Below are 22,602 nucleotides of genomic sequence, written 5' to 3'. Positions count from 1 at the left end.
TAACAGTGTTGGGATAAACATGCACGTATTCATCACCAGCCGTTAGCTTGCTTAATAAACATATAGTTAAAACGTGATTCTTTGCACTGAAGCAGTTTACTTCTGCATCTAATTTATGAAAAAAAGTTACACTGGCAAAAATGCTGCATGGCTGAACTCTAATTTTAGTTAAATGATTAATCTGTTCATGAAACATGCTTTGCAAGTTTTTGTTTTTTGTTTTTGTGTTTGTTTTTTTTTCTTAGAAGATACAGCCATCAAAGAGATCTTATTTTGAGGTTAAGCCTTTTGTCTTTTTCACAACTGGTATCATACCAGACCTTCTAGGCACAGATCTCCAATCTTTTTCTCAATTAATGTTCTTCTGTAACAGTCACTGGCCTAGGGTTGTGTATTGTTGGGTTTTTGGTGGTGGTGTTTTTTTTGTTTTGTTTTTTTTTTTTTAAACTAGTATTATTTCACATTCTTGTTACTAACAGCAATAGTTCATTTCCTGAAGGAGGAGGTAATCAGCCACCTCTTTGACTTTACAGTGATAGTAAAACCAGAAAAATTTAGTTATGTTGCTGTCTAATCAATGTATTAGTTTTACAGGAACCACAATTCTCATAACACTAAAAATGACCAGCTTTAATGTTTACTACACATTTAATGCATGTGCCAAAATGTAAAGTAAACCTATTGTCAGTTTTCTAATGTGTACTGAGTGCCATTTATAAATAGATTCCATGAAAACATCTGAAAGACTGAGTCTTGTTCCTGTAATACCCCTGAACATCCAGAAAGTTCTCTCAGAAAACTGGGTGAGGAATATAGTTCCAGAGCTTAACACTGTCACACAAGATCCGTTAAGTCGCACATATTCCTAACGGGGTTCAGTCTGTTTAAGTATAGCTGGTATTACAGTGACCCATATTTTACACACACAGCATATATTACTTGCTAGTCCAAATAAAAAGGTTATTAAAAATCTATTACACATATCTAAAGAAAAAATAAGAGGTCTTTTCTTTGTTCTTCCACACCCTCCCCCAATAGATTAATCTCACCATGTCCATGGATTACATATTTTGACAAGTGTTTTGCGTTAAAATCTTTTTCAAGTACTTTAAAAATCTGTTATACCAAAAAAAGCTGCCTTTTTCTTTCTTTTTTTTTTTTTGAAGTACTTTCTACAATTTAACACAAAATTCAGGTGCAAGAATTTTAAACAAAAAAGGAACTAAAGAGCTTTATTGACATCACAGTACATTCAATAGTAATTTTAAGAACATTACAGCTGAAAGAGAATGGCCTGTTTTATATTCTTAATAAGCACTACCGTTCTTGAAAAAATGTAATACAAAGAAATCCTATTAGGTATTTAATTCTGAGCAGCATTTGGAAAAAAATACACCTATTTACAGATAAAAAAAGGATTCTGGTTTCACCTACATAGCCACAATGTGCCTCTATAATGAGACAAGCCTTTTATAACTCATGGAATTTTTAAACGTCATAGCACTGGTGCCATAAATTCCTCAGCGTTTACGACGAAGAGGAGTCGTTGATCTGAAAAATAAAGGAAAAGGGGGAAAAAGTTAATTGGAAAAAATAAAAGACCCCCAGACCCACACACACTTTAGGCTTAGTAATTAATAGTTTTAAAAGATTTTTCCAAAGTTACTTTTGCCCAAGACAAAAAATTTAATAAATACCATACTTTATTTTAAAAAGTTCATATGCCGTACACATGAAGACGAATATCAAAAAACAAAATAAAAAAAAAGGTCAGACAAAATACTTTAAAAGTATACTACCTTGATCGTGACTTAGACTTGTGTTTGCGGCTTGCCTTCTTACCAGACCTTTGAGATTTCTCCATGGAGCATGACCGAATATGCTTCGATTTCTTAGCCTTCTTTTCTTTACTGCTTCCTGGTGATTCAGAACTACTCCTCGCACTAGATTCGGAGCCTGACCGTTTTTTGCTATCTTTGGTAGAAATTTTTTTGCTTTCTTGTCTGGAATCCTGTCTTATTATTTTCACACATATTGAATCGCTGCGAGAGAAAGTTCTTTCGCTGTCTCTTTTTCTCTTTAATCTACTGTCATCATGATTGCTAGCCTTACTTTCTTTTTCCTCTTTTTTGGGCTTATCTTTTCTTTTTTCCTGATCTCTCTCTCTTTCTCTGTTCTTTTTTCTGTCTTTATCTATAGCTCCACCCTGCTCCTTCCTCCTTTCTTGATCTTTACCCTCACTTTTATGTTTGTGCCTATTTCCAGTAGGACTTCTACGCTGGTCTTCAGCTTTACGTCTATCCCTGCTCCTGCTGCGGCTCGCACGGTTAGCTCGCCTGTCTCGTGAACGGCTGCTACTTCTACGTCTATCCCAGCTTCTCTCTCTCGAAGGACTCCGATTTCTTCGCCTCTCCCCTCTGTCAGCACTGCGATTTCTACTAGATCGTCTCCTTTCCCTTATTTTCTCCCTGCTCCTACTCCTCTCTCTCCTGTTTCTGTGGGAGTAACTCCTGCTTCTACTGCGCCTAACTTTATGTGAAGGCGTCCTACTGCGACTGTGTCTCTTCTTCCTTTTCGGAGAGGAAGAAGGCGAAGAGCTGCGACTACTACCTGAGCTACTGCTATAGGATGAACTAGAAACAGTGCTGCTACTGCTACTGCTTCTGCTATTGCTGCTAGTGCTACCGCTGCTAGAGCTTCTGGACCCACTCCTTCCTGTCCTCTCTTTACCCTCTTTCTTGAGTTCTGTATCAGGTACGATTGCGTTTGGAGATCTTTTCTTTTCATGACCCATATCTGCTTCAATTTCTTTTGCCTCCTGCAATGCCGAGTTACTGTTTTGTTCTTTGTTGATAAATTCATTCATCTCTTTTGAAACTTTTTCGGTTTGTAGCTTTTCTTCTGGGGAAAAAGTATAAAAAAGAAAAATGCAATTAATTTGTAGCAATATGTCAATAATTGCCATACTGTTACTTTTGGCAAAACCAAATTTCCAAGCACCTTTCATAATACTTTATAATTAATACACTGCCTGCCATCATACCAACCACCTACCCAATTTGTTATTTTCTTTTTTGGTAATTCTAGAAAAGTTGTCCTCCTGGTTTAGAAAACGCGTACAACCCAGACATTTTTAGAAGTCCTTGGTGTTATTTCATTCTTCAGTGGTTTAAGACAAAGTTCTCTGGAGCACCAGAACTCCCAAATTCATCTACACACACATACTTTTTCCTCCTGCAACCTTTCTACACACCTGATTCTGCCCTTCTCCTTCCTACAACACTCCTCAAGCAGTACCTACACCTCCTGCCTTCCTTCCAGCCCTGTCCATCTGGGAGTAATCACTGGCTGGTCCGAAGAAGCTGTATTTCCCACGTGGCGCATGGGTGGTCTCTCAACCTCAGAACAACGTTGGCTGTACCTGGATGTTTTGTAGGCCCCGTTACCCAAAAAAAGTCTTAGAGGAGTACCTTCTGCTGTAGTGACACACCTTTGTTTTTTGAAAGAAAATACTGGGTTTTGGGTGTTTTCCAAGGATAACTTGGGTTAGTCCTAAATGCTAACTAGTACAAGCAATTTACATTTTTCCTTGTTTTTAACAGGTTTTGTAGCCAATGAATTCCAAGGAAGAGAGGAATAGCATCAAAAAAGAGACTTGCAGATAATTCTTTGCTTAAGACTCAGCTCAAAAGTTAAGACCACAGCACTGAATACAGATAGATGGTGAAGCTCTTACAAAACAAAAAGTTAATGTCAGTCGAGATTATATGTAAGCTTGGTAGTCAGCAAATACTATAAATGTGGTAAGAAGACAACAGAAGAATTAAAAATACATTTCTTGAAAGTAACACAATGAGTATCAGGCCAAGATTTTCATATAGCAAAAGAAAGAAGTTCAGATCCTCAGAGCATTTTCCAGAGGTTTCCAACTTTAAAAAAGTTTTACTTATTTCTATTCAACCTAGGATTCTTGCCATCACTGGCCAAGTTTATCTCCCCTTCCCATCTTAAATTGAACCCAGAAAAAAAATAACTGACATACAACATTTTTAGCCAAAAACCAGCCTTTTGATGGGGGCCATCAGGTCCTGAATTAACTTCAGAAATAAAACTGCATCCAGAAACTCAGAGTGATCCAAATGGCAACTGATCATCAAATCTAACCAGAAAACAATTCCATCTGGTCCCCAAGTTACTGGGTACTACAGGCAGAAGCCAGGGTATGTTTGAAGATGCTGGATCGTATATTAGAAATCTTCTGCCTTTCCTAAATGTTCCTACAAATGAGACCCTTCGTTTAGTATTCTTCAGTATTTTGGACGTACAGAATGAGCTTCTTTACTCGAGATTTCCCTCTCTGTAAATAGCCCCACGGAGATGTCCCCAAACTGACATGTGGCTTCCTGCACTAGGAAGACAGACGTTCGTAGGCCACCACTCAGTCACTCTCCATACAGCTATTCTTTTATGCATAAATCTTAAATCACTCAGAGACAGGAATATTAAGGAAACCAAAAGTTTAGCTAGTTCAGCCTTTCATTAAGGATCCATATGTCTTATTTCTAGGCCTTTAAAATAAAAAGTTAAAGGAGGAAATCATCCATCTTAAAATAAGAAAAAAAGTACGCTATCGTAATGGCACTTTCTTTCTCTTCCAGTTTATGAACTTAGATCACGACTTCTTACCGTGGTACTCATCTGTTGACCCAGACTGCTTTTCAGCAGTGCAAGGTGACTGCGATACCCCTTTGACCGACATTATTGGTACAAAAGGACAAACCTTACCTTCTATGAAGAAGCAGGAGTAAATCACAGATTTTTTTTGATTTTTTTTTTTTTTTAAATCAAGCCTCCCACCTTCTCAGAAGCTAAGTGTGAACTGACTGGGTTCGATAATCTTTCCCCAGTAGTAGGTATAAAAACCCAGTTATGAAGATGCAGCATATAGAAAAAAGCCTCAACTACAGCTGAGAATAGCAAGTTCAAAGAAACAGCAGCCTCCCATGGTACATTCTGAAAGGTGCGCTGCTCAGGATTGTGTAACAGAAAAGCAAGTTCTTCAGATGATGTGAAATGTGCTTCATACACTTAGAGCATACACCTTTAAGGAATCAAGTTTATATAAACTGCAGTCTGGTGTAGAAAGGTGAAACTTAACCCTCTGTCATAACTGAGATACTAGTAATTTTTTAAAAAATACATTGTACACACACACGCATTTTTATAAAGCGATACTGTTATTTACATAGCATAGTATCTGTAGCATATAGCTATATATGCCCCATGTCCCCTCTTTTAACACTGAAATAGAAGTTTATGGAAAACACTACATGGATTTCTTTCTTATTAGAAAGAAAAGAAGCAAACCCCATTCTGGTCAAGTAGCTCAAACATCTTTTTTGCCAGAACTTTTTAATTAACATTATTTCTAAATTTGGCTTTGTATTTTTTTTTGGTTTAAAATGTTCTCTCTCCCACCCATTTACATATACTAAGTACTAAACTCCACCTACAGCAGCATAGTAAGAAGACATTGTATGATTTACCTTCTAGTTGTTTTTCTAGTAGTAGTTGCTGTTCTCTCTCTTTTCTCCAAAACGCTTCCTGTTTTTGCCTGATTCTGTGTCGTAATTCCTCATCATCAGTATCAGATGATTCAGAGCCTCTGTCACTCCGCTCATCTTCACTGTCTCCTGATCCATAACCACCCAGTCCACCTGCGTGCATAAAGTCCAGTCTATCACGAGGAAAGATTAAGCTTTGTTCTTAATATTTCTGTGGGGCAAAGAGGAGAGTAACATTGCCCTTCCTTCACCTCCTCTTCTCTGAAGAAGTCACTTTATTCTGGTAAGTGCCAATGTTGTTTGACTGGTGTGATCAAGGCCCCCCATATCTGCATTGATGCTCACTGTCTGGTTCTACTCCTTCTGGAACAGCTCGTCTATTTTCGGCAAGCAACCACTGTGATCACAGTACTTTTTCCATTGTATGGAAGGGCAAAAAAGCTCCCTGCGCAGATCGTAACAGTGCCTGCCTCTGTATCAGCAACCGGACAGAAAATGCCTGGGACCTTTCCCAGAAGACATCTCTGAAATGACTTCAGCCGCCTCCGTAGTCCAAGGCTACAGAAATTCTGAATGCCATATCAATTTTTCTATATTGATTTAGAAAACACTGCACTTTGACATGTATGGAGATGGAACAGAAATGGACTTTCTTCTCCCCTAGAAATATTAATAACTACTGGACTGGTGAGAAAGATAAAGTCAATTTAAACATCTGACATGGAGATATTTTACTTTCTTTCAGTCTGAGGTTCTTACAATCTTTATTGAGTTAGTTTTAAACCATGTGAATACTTGTGATGATAACATGCAATCTAATTCATCGGAATTCCACGTAACGAACACGTAACTGATCACTGACATTGCTGTAGTATGTTTTAGATGACAAAAAGCATGTCGGGAAAAATCTTTTGCTGCTGTGTCTCAAGCTGGAATTTCAATCTCTTTTTCCTGTGTTGTTTCTGGTAATATATGATATGGGAGCCTCTGTGCTTATGTAGCTTTTCAACAAAAGAAAAATTCCAAAGATTATAGTATTTTTATTTATAGGCTTTCATATTACTCTTCTATCAACTTTCCCTTCTTGTTTGGATCGATCAAAATAGGAGAAAAACATAAACGAGTATTCCTTTCTCTGAAGACTGCAGTGTGCTTCTGAAACAATCATACTTTGAAAAGTACATTTATCTCAAGTTTTTATGTATTTTCAATATTAGGGCAAGGTTCTCATACACTAACTCACATTGCCTAGTCCTTTACTCCAAAAACCATCCCACTTATATCAGTGGGATCACCTGTGGAACAAACAAAGGTGCTGACAATGATAAAAGTTATCGGAAAGTGACCCATAGTCCTGGGCAATTAAAATCTAGTTTCAAAATGCAATATCTAGAAATGCAAGGCAAGAGTGAAACTCCCCCTTTAAGCCCTCTCAAAAATAAGGAACGTACTTACCGAGTCCAGTGAGGGAAGCCAGTGCACTGGACTGTGCCAGCTGTTTTGCAGGAGCTTTGTATCACATCAACAACAGGAACAACATGTTAACACAAATAGCCACGATTTCATAGTCATGAGTCTATGGTATTGTTAAATCTACTACTATTGCTGTTCTTTGGAGGGAGAGAAGAAACATTAAAAACGCATCATCCATTTAAAACCACTTCTAGATTTTCTGACCACGAAGATTTAGAATTTAACTGCAAATTGATAGTGAAGAGAAAAAAAAAATATATACTCATAAATCACTTTCCAAGTTACAGCATCTGCACAAAATTTTCAAGTTTCAGTAGTTACATATTTAGATTAAGTCAGTTATGTTAAAAAATATCTGTTATGTAAGTACAATGTTAATAGTGAAAGCAAATGAATTACTAATTGAGGACTCAAAGTTCGTCTCTTTTCACTTCTGAACAGCTAAGAACTTGAGATAAAGATGATAGCATTAAGAAACAGCTACAACTCAAGAGCCATTGACACACAGGTACCATTTTTAACTAAAATGAATTGTATGAAAGAAATGGAATAACTGAAGTAACTCACAATACACTGCACAGGACAAGAGTACATGATTACTGGACTTGAACTCTACCAAGTTGGATGCATTATACTGGAATTGTTCTTGGGGGATAACTATGGAGGTTAAATGTTCTAGAGACATGCAAATATAGAATATTCACAGAAGAAACTAAAAAAAAAAACCGAACAAAAAAAGGCATACCTTTAGTTGCTTTACGGTGAACATCTTTGGCCACGTAATAAATTTCTTCATTTGTGACATCTAAGAGAATCTCTGTCAGCAGCATTTTTGTCAGCATCATCTGAAGAAAATTGTACATATAATTAAAGGCCAAAACCTCTTGAATAAATGCTGCATTCAAATTATATCCATAGAGCTTCAGTTCTTTTAAAGGCTACGAAAGTACTCTCCTGCACATTTTATTTATCGACTTCTTTCAACAGACATGGCTTAAAAACATGAGTCTGAAACTGTTTAAATTTGACCTGATTTCAAAACTTTCAGAACACTTTGGATTTTGACTGTGAACAGCATCCACATGTATTACATTACACATAGCTACCTAAGGCACTGATTCCTAATGTCAAAGATGACACAAAAACAAGTATGTAAATCAAATGTACTTAGACTGATCCCATTTATTCTTCCAAAAAATAAAGAGCACATTTCAGTCTGGTATGCTGTCTCACTGACCTCAATCCTACCAAAATTATCAGAGGTTACTTAATTGGTTTTATTATTACGTATTTACTACAAAAATTAAAATGTTGGCAGCTAGCTCTCCAAGCTGTTCGGTCTGGCTGTGTGCTTTACAAAAATATATTCATCAAGTTTTTTAGAATTCAGGGCCTTCAGGTTTCAGTTGTACAATTAACATACAACTGTGATTTCAAAGTGCGAAGTTTCTGCAGACACAGTGAAATTGTTGCTGGTTTAGGACTTAGGTCTCTAGTACTCTCTTGCAAGAATAGATTTCTTAAGTTCCCTTTCACACGAACAGACGTTGAAGTATAGACTTCAGACAGGTGCATTTAATTTTTAGAAGTTTTCAGAAATTTGAGAAGTTAAGTAAAAACCATAGAATTAGTAACGATTAATGTAAAGATTACAGTCGATACATTATTTCACTATTGTGCTAAATATGAGTTATATAACCTACATGAAAAAGGCAGCATTATAAAGAGACATGCAAATATAACCCTGCTTTACTGTACGAAGTGTACTACACCTCTATTGACAGTATTAGGCAGAGAAAAAAGTGTTTTACTTTGCTATGCCCCCAAAAAATATGCAAATAGACAGAAAGCCTTAGTGAGAACTACTTTATTAATACCATTTGATACTCCTTTTCTTCTTCTGTCATTTCTGGTTCACTTTGCTCCTCCTGAGGAGCCGGGGATGGACTCCTGCTGATCTTCCCAACGCTTACAGCTTCTGTGTTTTCAGCATCTTCATCTTCCTCATCACTGTCCTACAAGAACAGCATCATACACTTCAGGATAAACTTAAGATGCAAAGCTCATTAGTTTTGATTAATGATAGTCAACTTGATTTACTTTGTACTGAAATCCATATTACAGTTATCATAAAACCCTACTTCTTTTCTCCTCTCCTAATAAACATGCAGGTACCTCTCTACCCACACAAGATAAGAAAATACATAGTTGTCAGTTCACTGCCAGACAGGTACTTAGAACTGCAAACAAATGAGATAACTGCTAAAGTGAAGGTAACGTAAGACTTCCTAAATGGGTTCAGTTTAGCAATACAGGTATCCGCGTTTGTTCAGCTACTGATTAAGAATTCAAACCTTCAAAGACCATGTATGTTCCCAAAATACAGAAAAGAAAAAAGCCCAATTTCGTAATTGTTTCTTTGCTTCTACAGATCAAATAATATACTTTCACCTCTCAGACATTAAAAACTTCAAAACACCAAGTAAATATCAACAAAGCAGCAGCTTAGCCTTACTTTAGGCAACAGAAAGACAGAGATAACCAGGAAGACAGTGTCTCTGTTTTGAACGAGACCAAAAAGTTGATATCTTTCAGCAAATACAAACCTGAGAAAAAAGCAAACCCTTCTACTTACAAATTTACTTTTCTGAGGTAACCGTGGACCATCCCCTTCTTCAGCCTCCTCACTTTCCTTTTTTTCTTTTTTAGACATCTGTGAACGTTGCTGCTCCATCCTCTCTTTTTCCAATTTTTTCTGTTTCTCTCGTTCCATCTTTTCCAGACCCTCACGAATCCAGGCAGGCAGAGTTCTACGCTTCACAGCATCTACATAAACAAGGTTTACAGTTTTGTAAGATGAAAATAACCTTCCCCCCAAAAAAAGAAGAAAAAAAAAAAAAAAAAAAAAAAAGGAACAAAGCAGCAAACCCTCCACCCCAATTCAAACAAGCCCCCATCAGATTGTGGGGAAAAATCATTTACAATAACTCCTTCTTTCCCTTTCTTTTTACTTTATACAAAAAAAAAGTCTTCAAATTTTGCAATTCTTTTCAAAACACAGCTTTTATGATTATTCATTAAGGAGTGGTTAACATGTACCAATCTGTGGAGGCTCCTGCTTCACAGGCATCGCAATAGGTGAACGCTGTCGGTCTCTGAATGAGGGTCTTTCCCTTCGATTTTGAGGAGGTGCAGGAGGTGCTGGCGGACCTGGCGGCCCTGGTGGTCCTGGCTGCCAATAAGGTGGATGAAATCCACCTTGAGGTGGACCAAAAGCAGCCCCATGCTGAAAGAGTAATGCAGTTTATTTTTCTTCACATGGTAACACTAAATACAGCATGTGCGCAAGTCGGTCTACAGAAATCCATGCAAGTAGGAATCCACGATTTCTAGGCTACTGAGATCTCTCAATCTTTTTCTGTGGTCCCCAAGAGACAAGTTTTCCTTAAATATTTAATGAGTAAACTTAGATTTAAGCAGGGATACTAACGAAGCTGAAAGGGCTTCAACCAATCTCCTTTCATATCATGCTAAACATTAAGCCCTATAATCACCATCTATCTCCAGCAGTTCCTTGCCAGCTTATCATCAGAGCATGCAGTTAAATGAAGAGTATACAAAATTAAGGTTTAAAAGTCTGGCTATGTTAGCAGTCTTTCCTTGTAACTACAACGTGAGGACAAAAATGAGAAGTTGAAGGTTTTATTACAAAAGAATTTTGCACTGTGCACTTTCCAGTAATCATTCATGGATGTTAATAGTATGGCTGATTAAAATATTAAATGCATAAATATGCAAGTTTAGTACAGACCCTGGGTTCTGAGCAAGCTGAATACAATCCAAAAGTCACAAGTCTTGAGGCATACATGAAGGGTTTTTTTGTTTTAATATTTGCTGCCCAGAAATGCCTAATGAAACTATTTAAGAGGAGAATGTTTAGGAAGAAAGTTGAGGCATCATGTATTTTTTTTTTTTATTATATTCTTTTGACTATTTAAGTCACTAGTGCTAGAAGCACTCTTCCACTATAATTTCAGGTCAAGCATCCCTCTGTTATTCACTGCAAAACAAGTTTTCTGTAGTATTTAGAGAAAGTAATTTTAAAGAGTTGGTCCCACAATAGCAAAGAAAAGAGATTATAATAAACTAATGTATTTGCAAATTATTGGTTCACTTCCTAACAAGACCGTTGAACAGGAGAATTTAATAATAGAGAAAAGTAGGCTAGAAGATACAAACACATTTCCACCCGTCTTCTCTTGGGTTTGTTTATGAACAGGAGGTAGGTGTCTTAACATGTACAGTTTGTCATTTATATCAAGGAGTTTTGAAAGAGAAATACTGAAAATAGGGGGAAGATCCAAAACTTCTTTGTGTTTAAAGATTTGTGCGATGCTCCCTGACATTATTACTGCTAAAACCACCTACAGATTTATTATGCTATACAACTTACATGCCAGAATGAAGAAAAAAGTGGATGTGGATGTTTTAGAAATATCATTGTTTATTCAAAGAATCACAGTAGATAGATATGGAAAAGATCAATGGATCATCCAGTCTATCTCCCTGCAAATACCGGACTGTTCCCTATGGTACATTATCTAGTGTATTTAAGCATATATATCTGAACTCTTTTTTTTTAACCCTTCCTCCTCCTTTTTTTTTTTTTTTAAAAAAACCACAAAACTACATAATGTTAATTTATATACTGGAAGACAGTGATTCATTTTAATATTGCAGACAACAGTCATTTCTCATTACTAGTATAGAAAAAAACCACCCTTTTGCCTCAGAACAGAACTGAAAACTCTAAAGTCTCTTCTGTAAAGTATTTGGTAAAAATGTATCTTAGCAGACAACAGATTCTGTAGATGTTTGTAGAACTGAAGAATGAAAGTCGCCGCTAGATGATATTAGAGGAATACATCCACGGAAGGGACTCTGCGCGTCTACAATATTAAAGCAACAAATATGTTTCACCTGATAGTCAAACTGGTTCACTGGCCCCATTGCAAAGTTATCGGGAGGTCCCCCAAAGTTGTGATTGTTCTGGTTAAATATATGCCTGTTGTCAGGAGCAAATTCCCCACTGTCCTGACTGTTGCTGTCTTCAGATGGAGGAACAACTTCCATTTGACCTGGTGTTGGAGCCATCCACTGCTGATCTGGAGGTGGATGAGGGGGCTGGTGAGGCATTCCCCATTCTGTTTAGGATTTAGAATACAATTCAATATCAAGTTAGTATGATTCATGAGTCACCAATCATTCAATGTTCTTGTATTTATCACAAGGTTCCTCAGAGCAACACAGATGATAAAGTTATGAAGAACCATCAGTCTACAGACTGTATTATACTGTCTCAACAAATTCTTCAATTAAGTGAAGGAAATGCAAATAGCCATACCTGAACTAAAACATGGGGGGAGGCAGAACTGAATGGACACAGACACACTGTAGATTTGTTTTTATAAATTTCCAGTGATACCGAGACCACCACAGCACTTACAAATTGTGTAAACTGTTAAAGAACTGCTCCTACTCTCTACTTCAACTTTCAAGGTAATGAGCTATTTTATTCCTTTGCATAAGACACTTAAAAGACCTATTATGGAAAGCAAATGGTTTTGTGAGCAGAACAACCACTGAAACCTGCTTTCCAAAGTCCTGTGTCTTGATAATGGATGATTCCCTGGATTCTCCAATATCTAGCAGAGGTCCTAGCACAAGCTACAGTCAGAAGCCCTGAAACTAAGTCACAATTGGTTAATGGAGTAAAAAGGGTTTCAAGAATGAATTAATAGCTCATGTGGCCGTAAGCCTTGTCTTCTTAGGAAATCAATCTAAAATTATGTCCACTATACAGATATTTATAGATTGTGACAGAATTACCTTGTAACTTTCACCAGCAACAGAATACCTACCTAGCCTCGCAGGTTAACTCCTACCTTCCATCCAGTCCTTTAATAATTCTTTCAATTTTTCTAGTTTTTACTGTCCTTCCCTTCTGCATCAGAATTGGATCCATTACTGTAGCAACTCAGAAGGGTTAACACAGTTTTTCTACCTGGTTGTTCTTTTTTTTTGTATGTTCAAAGATTGTATCACTCCTTTCACTCTCACTGTCATCCTGCTAGGTCATGTTTAGCTGATTAATCAAATCTTTTTCCAGAGTCAATACTCCTAAAGCATTCTAAGGGACAGAATCCTTTATCTTTTAAGTACAGCTTACAAGAGTTATTATTCATAAATGTATGTGTTAACATTTGACACTATTTAAATGCCCAGCTTACTTCCAAGTCACCTGATTTCAAAGCTTGCAAGTCTCATACAACAAATGCTGTTTTCACTTGTGGAACATGAATCCCTTCAAAATGAACTGTCTGCTAGTTATGGAGTTGGTTTTCAGATTGTCGTTTTGCTTTTTTATTAGTAGCATGTAAAGGACTTTTGGATCCTAAAAGAAACTTGGAAGGATGTGGAGAAAGATGAAGTTTTGTACAAACAGTAAATACATGAAGAGAACTTTGGCTAGCCACGCATGCTATGACTTTGTTTGTCTGCGGAGACTACTTTTACGCATTACGAATGACACTGCCTAAATTAAAGGAAGCTGGGTTGGATCTGCATCAGCACGGTCTTTATCACTGTCCCAAAAAACTGGGAAAACACCATATTCTTTAAATGATATACCCAATGATAACAAAATGCACTGGCACGTCGTTTCCCATTAACAAAAGGCGTTACACTACTCTCATTCCTAGATCGAAGATGTTTTCCTGTTCTGCACTTTCTGGGTAAGCTTGGATGCCAAACATTTATAATTATCAGCAAAATGTGTTCCTTGGTTTTACCATTCTGTGACTATTTGCAAAAACTACCACTTCAGATACTATTCTCTTTCACCTCACAGACAACAAAAGCATAGGAGGAGGAACTCGCTACCACAGGATCATACGAAAAACAAAGCTGTCCGATAATGACACAGTATTTCTGTGAAAACCTCCACTTACTATACTGAAAGACACCTAGAATACACTCTATGTACTGCCACATAGTAAAGCTACAATTCTTCCCTGTGGCTACAGTAACTTATAGTTCAGGGCAGGTAAGTGAAACTTAAGTGAAACCTGATGGCTCCCTCCCTTTTGTTCAGCACGTGTAAGCACCACCAATGACATTTAAAGCCTACTTTTATTAAACACTGCACTGAAACAAATTTGAATAGTCCCAGTGAAAACTGGAGGTGTTATTCTTTCATTCGTTAACAGAATCAAGCATGACGCGCAGTTTTCACAACAGAAGGCGTGCACGCAGGCTTACCACCTACCTTGCTCACACATTTCAAATTGCACGATAGTGTGGTGATATAACAAACCCTCCAGAAAACAACTCCAGAAAAATTCTTAGCAGAAAATACCCAATCTCTACCCCATGTTTATTACCAGTGTTATTTTATGAAGTTTTAAAAAGAAAATGAATTTGGGGCCAAAAGTGAAGTTTGGAGGAAGTTACAAAGAACTGAAAATAATCGTTACTAACAGAAGCATTCAACCAACTTCAACTTAAAATAACTGAAAAAAATACACAGATGACAATCAGATATGTAAGTCAAAAAGGGCAAATACTAAGTATATGAAATATGTGATAAAAACATATTTTACACACAGAATTTTGCTCATCTCCTTTCTCAAGCTTTTAAGACACCCAAAGCCAGCATCTGTCAGTTATGTTGTGAACTCATTCTACACGTCAAGACCATGCCAGAAGTAGGTGCAACGCTACAGGAGAGGGCAACAGATGCTTTTTAATTCCAAGGCATCCTGTTGCCTTCAGTGCTGCTGTTCCTAGCACAGTGGGATAAGCAACAAAACACCTAAGATGTAGGAATATCATCCAGGGAAATAAATATATAACTGCAATTCACAGTTTATTTTTCTACAACATTCAGGGAGAGGACAAATCTTTTGTATATGTACATTATAAACCAAATTTATTTATTTTACATAGAGATTACCAACTGGTGTTATCAGACCTTTGTGTCTGTACTGTTACCCATTTTGTGGAAGACCTGACTGTAAAATACAGCTGTGATACTCAGTTCATTAGTTGATGCTACTGGTAGCTCTGCAACTTGAAACCTGTGGGACAGGACATATTCACACCCAAAAATGTCTGACAAAAATAAAATTTCATTACATGAAAAAAAAAAAAAACAAAAAAGGAATGAATGGGAAGGAAAACGAACCTGGCTGCCACATTCTGTTGAAGTTGGGATCTCCCTGAAAATTATTATGGTTGTTTGGCCCAGACTCCATTCCTGAAATATCCTGTCCGTTTGGCATCATTCCTTGTTGTTCCACTACACTCTGTTGCCCTGAGGCTTCTCGCTGAGCAATCCATGCCTGAGCTAATGCAGCCCAGTCAATCTGGCCTAAAATAAACAGAGGGAATTTAAAAGGTTAGTATTCACATGTCTGGAGTTTAACACTTCTTTCTCAATTACACGTCTCACTGCTCAAGAGAAACGGGAAACGTTTACCTTCAGCAAGTACCATAAGCACCATTAAAATTTATTCACAGTGTACGGTAAAACAAACCGAAAGCAAATGTCAGCGTACATACTTGCTGAAGAAGAGTTTCTCTGCATATGTTCAAAATGCCATAAGGCACATTATTTTAGGTTCATATTAGCACTGAATGGGTGGCAGCAATACACTTTTTTTGTAAGTGAACTCATTTTGATATCAGAAAGAAATATGTATAGCCTTGAATTCTAAATTCATTAAGATTCAATTGTAAGAAAGATACATAGTTAGAAAACTACATTTTGCAATGTATATTCTTTGTATAACCCTTGATTTCTGGAATACTATTTTATGCTATAGTTCTCTCCCTCCTTTTTTTCCCCTTACTACCATTCGCTCCAGTAAGTAAATAAATTGCAGTCTCAAATGAGGACACTAGCATCACTTCTGCTCATTATCAAGTCAGGAAACCTCCCTAGTGAAGTCACAGAAATTGAAGTGACAGAAAGCCATGTAAAAGCCCTGCACCTAATCACTCTGCCCCAGTATTAAACACATTTCTCCACCCTCTTTATCCGTTTCTGTATTTCTCTTCATACTTTGAATTTTTGTCACCTCACTCTCAATTTATGGTATATTATGTTCTACTGTTTAAAATGGGGGGGGGGGGTGGGGGGGGAAAAAAAATCCAAACAAAACATCATGATCATCACTGCTGTAACCTAAAACAAGTATCATACTAATCTTCCAGTGAGAGTTTTTCTGTGTATACATCTGCATTAGTAGTTAGTGCTACACAGGCACTGAATAAAAAGCAGATTTTCTCAAATAAATGATTCAGCTTGGCTAAAGAACTGACAGGGATACAGATTCTGTAAAAGTACATGAAGTCTAAAAGTTGATCTGTGTAACTGGTAAAATGTCAATAATTTGTCCAGGATAACTCAGGTTGCTTGTCTGTATTTTGCATATTAAATATTAACTATGTCAAAACATTTGGAATTGACGTATGTTTTCCATTTTTTCTAGTTGTTCAGAAAAGCATCATAAACGTATTATCTTGACAGCAGCTACAAAAACGCAACTATCAGTCATGCTCTGTAACACAGATTCAAAAATTCAAATGACAACAGATTAAAAAAAAAAAAATCCACAAAGCTTTCTATATACTTACTTGGATCTTGCTGGTGCTGAAATGACTGCATCCACTGCTGTTGGTTCAAAGGCCATTGCTGCCAAGGTTGTCCACCTTGATCCCACATCTTTTAAGTCTTTATATAGTCTATATTTCAACTAAAAATAATAGTTGTATGTTTAAATAGATGCCCATGAAAGATCACATAACTGAAACTTACATAACTGCAGATATAGTTAAGCCTCGCAAAGCAAGCTGAAGCAATGCTGGCTTAAAATATTAAACTGGAGGAAATGGTTCATCCTTTAGAGTAATATCTGAAAAAATTACTGTAAGATTTCAGAAGCCTAGTATGCTTTCTCTGTATTTTCGCAAAGAAATTAACTACAAAATGACGTTCAAGGAGAGATATGACAAGCTTGTAACACAAGAACTCATCTGACAATAAATGCAATTTAAAGTAAGTCAAAATATAAAAGACGTTACTTAAATGATATCCTTGCCTGTTTCTTAAGGAAAAGATGTGTATTCTCCTATACAAGTGTCATGCAAGGCTGTTAAGCGAGACAAAGGAAAGTCACCAAATGGTAAAACACATCATTAATGATTGCACTGGAGAACTACACAGGTACAAGACGGTGTTGACATGCATTTTATGCATTGTACAGGCTCGTTATAATTTCTAAATAACATAGGCCTTCAAATCTGAGAAAGAAAAAAAAACACATATCACCGCATAACTGTATATTTACCATACGGTCCCTTAAAAATCATGTGAAACATTTTTTGGTGCCGTGTTTTATATCCTCACTAAGCAAGCAGCCCTAGGACCTGAGGAGTGGGAGCTCCACAACCTGCTTTAAGCGAAGCCTCCAGGACCAGCTTTGCAAGACTCTGACGAGACAGAGCAGCCTACCAGGTAGGTATGCCTATAATGGCATACCTGGTCCGTCCGGTCATTTATACCTCCTCCGCACACCCAACCTGCTGCAGGTGGAAGACCAGAGAGCGGCCACCTACCTGGTTCCAAACAGCTTTTCCAAAGACAAAGCCCAGGCACGGTTTTGGGAAGATGTGACTCCAGGAATTGTTCCCAAACACCAGTATGGGTAAGACTGCACTCAGTGTGATTCCCTCTGTCCTACCCAGTCCGTTAACAACTTCTCAACAGGCTTTCCACTCAACGAATATATCCTCACACCATTCAACATATAATCCTTGACCTCATGCTACGAAAAACATCACCCACATAGGCTGTTTCAAACACTCCAAACTTAAAAGAAACAGAGAAAAATACATTCCCTGAGGCCGCCATGAGCAGCGTACAAGACCCAGCCGTGGCTCACAGCCAAGCGTGATACAGAATAGATGAATACAGCCTGTCCGCTTCAGAGGAAACTAGCTCAACGCAGCCGGGGCCACTCGGGTGGGCAGCCAGGAACATAACCCCAACCATTCTTCCCCAGCCGGCCGCACGCAGCCCCACAGACAGAGCCGGCTTTTGGCAGACAGAAGAAGAGCAATTAGAGTGGATCCGGCTTGCAAAGGGATCTCGTGCTTAGCGCTTACACGGTCACACAAATAATTGCATGACTGCAGAGGAAGAGAGCATCACCCTACAAAAATGCACAACAGAAAAAGCTGTACGTAACATCGTGGGGTGTTGGGTCATGCAGAGATGCAAGCTTGTATTTTGTGCACTTCTATCAAATTTTATTTTTAATCTGAAAAACAGTACATCACCTTTGTTTTGAGACCACTTACATTCAAGCTAGTACAAAAATTTTACATGTATGGCTCAGAAAAATTCAGTTTTGAGGGGCTTTAAACAAGATCAGATCAATTTTGGGAACAGGGAGGAGTATTGGGCAAAACCTCCTTTACTATTCTTACTACCTTTTATTGCCAAGGTAAGCATGGTGTTTTTTCCATTTCAATGATATCTCCATGATATTCAAACCTTTAGTAGGTGAAGACAGTGTCCTTTTTTTGTTGGGGTGGTTTTGGTTTGGGGTTTTTTTGTTGTTGTTTTGGTTTTTTTGTTTGTGGTTATTTTTTTTTAATCTGTACTGAGGAAATTAAACCAGTCGAGTGTAAGAGTGGCTAATAATGCACTTCATGCAACACTGAAGCTGGCCCTGCCATACCTAGCTCTCCATGTATCTATATATACATTTTTCATACACTAAGTATGAAGAAGTAACCTCACATAGTCTTTTCACTCTAAAGAAAGAAAAAAGTAAGTAATTATTTCTTCCTCCCCTCAGTTCATCTTTCCATCCAGGATCCAAATTCTTTCAATTGTCAAAATAAACTTGCTTGCATCTTAAAACAAAGTTGTAACAATTGTGGTTCCAGATAACCGCTGGCCTTCAAAGCACTGCAGAGCCTCACCGTGCCGCTCCTTTTGTTTCCAGCTGTTAAATCACACTAGCAATAATAAAAATTTATTTCAGTAATTCTGATAGCACTTCTTTACCTAAATACATAATACCTTGAAAAAAGTTTGTGAAATTTCACTAAAATAAACTCAGCAAAAGATATAGAGGATTAAATTGTTTCACCAATAATGTAGGAGGCAGGTTTGCATACAATTGAATGACCAAAAAGGAAAAAAAAAAAAATCAAACCATTAAAGAAATACCTATTTCTCTTATGGAACTGTAACAATATTAAGAGCTTTTCTACAAATTCACCTGAATTGGAACCTCCTGGACACAGTTTTTACTTGACTGGATCAAATGAGATTTATTTTTACCGGACTGGCTATATCTCTGACCTAAATCTTGGACATTGCAAATTTTTTGTTTTTACATGTTCCAGTTAACACAACTAGCTTGTAATAAACTTTTGTACCTGTTAAAATGCTTATCAGTTATCTGTTTCTCATGGATTCTGCACTGAAAAGGATGCTTGATGTTCTAGTCTTTTCTTCCTTTATTCTCAGGCCTTGATCCTCACTATGAACTTACTACTTTACACAGTGTTCAAAGAAATTAAACTTTTTTTTGGGGGGAGGGGGGGGATAAATTATTCTGCAGGTATATCAATTAGCATCTGAAAAGGTGACCAAGCGATGCAGAAGACAGGCAGTGACTTCAGGCAGCAGCAGCAGCATTCGTTCCCCTCCCGGCTCCCCTCTCAACAAGTTACCATGCCTCAGGATGCCAAGGCCAAGTCCACACTCCCAAGGGAAGTGGTCCCAAGGGACCCAGCGGGCACAGTTAGGACGTGTCCGTTCTGGTTTGGAAGGTCAGAGACTTTCTTCCAGTGCCAGTTGGCTTCAGGGTCAAAGTAAAAAACCCAGTCGGGTTTCAGTTGTTAGCATATGTAACTGCTTCATCACTCTGCAATATAATATGGCCCAGAGTCTACAACTTTCCCCAGAGAGATTATTTCACCTTATTATTGTCATTCTGGGGAGAGAAATCAGGTGGGGAAGCGCAAAGGAGGAGGTCAAGTCATGGAGTTGATTTCTATTTTGGTGCACAACAGTATGACAAGACAGCAACAATTGTGTAAAACCTTGAAGAACTTCAACATTTGATTAATTCAATTTATGCCATTCAGAGCAGACCGATTTTAAAATCGCTGCCATTTGAAACTGCTAATTTTAGTTTGTGAGCTGCATTTGAAAGTTTTTAATTCTGTATTCCATTTGTACTTTCACCATTTGCCTGAAGAAATGTTGATTTTCATAGCTTGGCAACTATAAAACACGCTGGCTTACAAGTACACAGATCTATTACCAAATTTAGTGTAAAAACTTTCTTCGCTAATCAGAAGTATGTACTACACAAATACTTAAGCAATTACATCACTTTCTTTATGCAGCTGTACATGCAAAAGCCCTTTTTCAAATATCAAATGTGAAAATTGGCCAAAACTATTTCTAATTTTCTATTTATTTCAACTCGTCTTCGTCATTGTGCTATTTTTTGGACAGAAACAGGAATTGAATATGTAAGGAACAAAAAGAGCATCTCTAAATGTTTATAAAACTAACCTTATGATACACTAGCTAAAAGAGAAGATCACATGTATTCAAATTCTTTTAGTATTGAAAACTAAATGATGTATTTAACATGCAGTATTCGGAGTCAGTGAACAGAAGAGATTTGTTCTAAGGCCTCCATCTATAAGGTGACCTCAAACAGCAGGACACCATCACTTTCTGAGAAACAGACTTCCCTGCTTTTTTGCTCCCCACTTGGTTTCCTGCACTTTTTCCAAGTTTTCACTAACTGGTATAAGGTAAACATGAAAAATGTAAACTTTTCTTAGTTACTACAGGGAGGCTGCAGGCACTTAAAGGTGGTTTACTGTCTTCACAAATGGTTTTGCTAAGCACTGCCATGCTTAATGGTTTCATCTGTTTTTAAGTCTCAGAGGCAGACAAACTGGCTTTAGCTCTTCGTTTTATCGTATTCTAAAAGATGACTAAATAAGTCTTACACACAGACATATCTATTAAATTACATGCAGGTAGGCTATTTGATGTTAGTCTTTTTTACATAAAAGTAATGTAACTTTGTATACTGCTTGTGAAACTTTACTGAGAAGAGTGTAAGAACTTTTCAACAGAATCTCAGTATTGTCCCATCAGACATCACTGACATTTTCCTTTGCGAGTGATGCTATTTTAAAAGATGTCAAATAAAACCAGACCAAGGCAAGTCTTACGATAATGAACAAACCAGATGTAAGAGTTACCAAAACAACACTTTTGAACCTCAGTGTCAAACTAGAAAAGGCACAAACTACTTCTAGAACTCACAAAACACTGTGAAGAAAATGTAGCCCGTTCTCAGTAATTTTAAATTTACTGCAAGGGACGCACTTCCAATACTGGGAGGGGACGACACACACAGAGGACCCAAAACCAACAAACAATGCCACTCCCCCACCAAATCAGTAACTTAAAGGCTTGAAATAGCTGAAACCTCTTGTACTAATGTATATGACAAGAAGCAAACGTTATTTTCCTGAAACACTCAAGTAGTAATAAGAGAAAAAAGAGAATCAAAGTCCTCTCCCATCTAATTAAAATCTGCTTTGCCAAAACTAACTTAGGATGCTGCCATATGAATTATAAATGAGTTTTAATTTCTTACAAAGTTCCCAAATCAGCATCACCTGAAAGCATGAGGGGTTACCTAACACAATGGACAGCTCTAAGCCTACATCCCACTAGTGACACAAGGCCAAATACACAGCAGAGCATCCACATCGCAGTGAAACAAGCTTTATTTTCCACTGAAAGGCAAGGAAGATGAATACTGGCTAAAATCTACTAAAATCAAACATTAGCAAGACACTTATTTACTAACAGAGGGGCACCTCAACTGAGAAGTCATTAAGACACTCTGGTTTCGATGTCAGTAGTCTGTACAACAGGTTTTGAAAGGCAAAGAGGACCAAAGAATGGATCCATTTTACAGGTACCTACTTGCAAAGGAAAACGCAGACGCTCCCCTCCCTTATGATGATGGGTTAAGGTTCTTTTACTTAGCTGTTCTACCCTTCAATTCAACTGGATATAGCCTTTCTGCTTTCTCTCTAGCAAACACGAATAAACAAAAGAACGTTTATTGGTGCTTCAAGAGCTGTTCCCTGATGTCAGATCACAGAACTGGAACCTGAATCTATTAAAAATCTGTTTACCAATGAAGAAACAGAAGCCAATTCAGGATTCTTTTTGTTTTATACAGAAACATGATCACATGGGAAAAACACCCCACCAATTCACATTTAATTTCAGTTACACGTACCTAACAAACTACAAAAAGTTAATGTGACAGCTCAAAATTTTGCTAGAGTATTTAAGAGCAGATACGTTCTGAAATACGTTTTGTTGTGTGTTTTTTTAAAAAAAAAAAAAGATTCCTATTCAAAGGTTGGACCT

At 37.4% G+C, this 22,602-nt stretch overlaps 1 protein-coding gene across 2 annotated transcripts; it reads right to left on the bottom strand.

Annotated features, from left to right (window-relative positions):
- Positions 1-1,030: 1,030 nt before the first annotated feature.
- PNISR (PNN-interacting serine/arginine-rich protein) lies at positions 1,031-17,082 on the bottom strand. Of its 2 annotated transcripts, XM_009700150.1 has the most exons (11): positions 16,737-17,082; positions 15,283-15,468; positions 12,018-12,241; positions 10,137-10,323; positions 9,673-9,863; positions 8,915-9,052; positions 7,783-7,882; positions 7,020-7,073; positions 5,547-5,717; positions 1,800-2,901; positions 1,031-1,551 (listed from the first exon to the last, which is right to left on the bottom strand). In XM_009700150.1, the coding sequence occupies exons 1-11, from the start codon at positions 16,822-16,824 to the stop codon at positions 1,521-1,523; spliced, it is 2,472 nt and encodes an 823-aa protein (XP_009698452.1). In that variant the 5' UTR covers positions 16,825-17,082; the 3' UTR covers positions 1,031-1,520. The 2 variants fall into 2 exon arrangements, with proteins under 2 accessions (XP_009698452.1, XP_009698453.1); XM_009700151.1 differs by having other exon boundaries at positions 1,205-2,901.
- Positions 17,083-22,602: the final 5,520 nt, after the last annotated feature.

Source organism: Cariama cristata, unplaced genomic scaffold, assembly GCF_000690535.1.
Source record: "Cariama cristata isolate BGI_N322 unplaced genomic scaffold, ASM69053v1 scaffold33165, whole genome shotgun sequence".
NCBI classification, from domain to species: Eukaryota; Metazoa; Chordata; class Aves; order Cariamiformes; family Cariamidae; genus Cariama; species Cariama cristata.
Note: the sequence above shows the minus strand (reverse complement) of the source record. Positions and strands in the feature narration are given on the sequence as shown.

Coding starts and splice junctions, on each gene's coding strand:
- PNISR (XM_009700150.1), bottom strand. CDS start 16,824: ATGTGGGATCAAGGTGGACAACCTTGGCAGCAATGGCCTTTGAACCAA. Junction 12,242..15,282: donor CAACAGAATGTGGCAGCCAG/GTTCGTTTTCCT, acceptor AATCCTAAACAG/AATGGGGAATGCCTCACCAG. Junction 9,053..9,672: donor TACCTCAGAAAAGTAAATTT/GTAAGTAGAAGG, acceptor CTGTTCTTGTAG/GACAGTGATGAGGAAGATGA.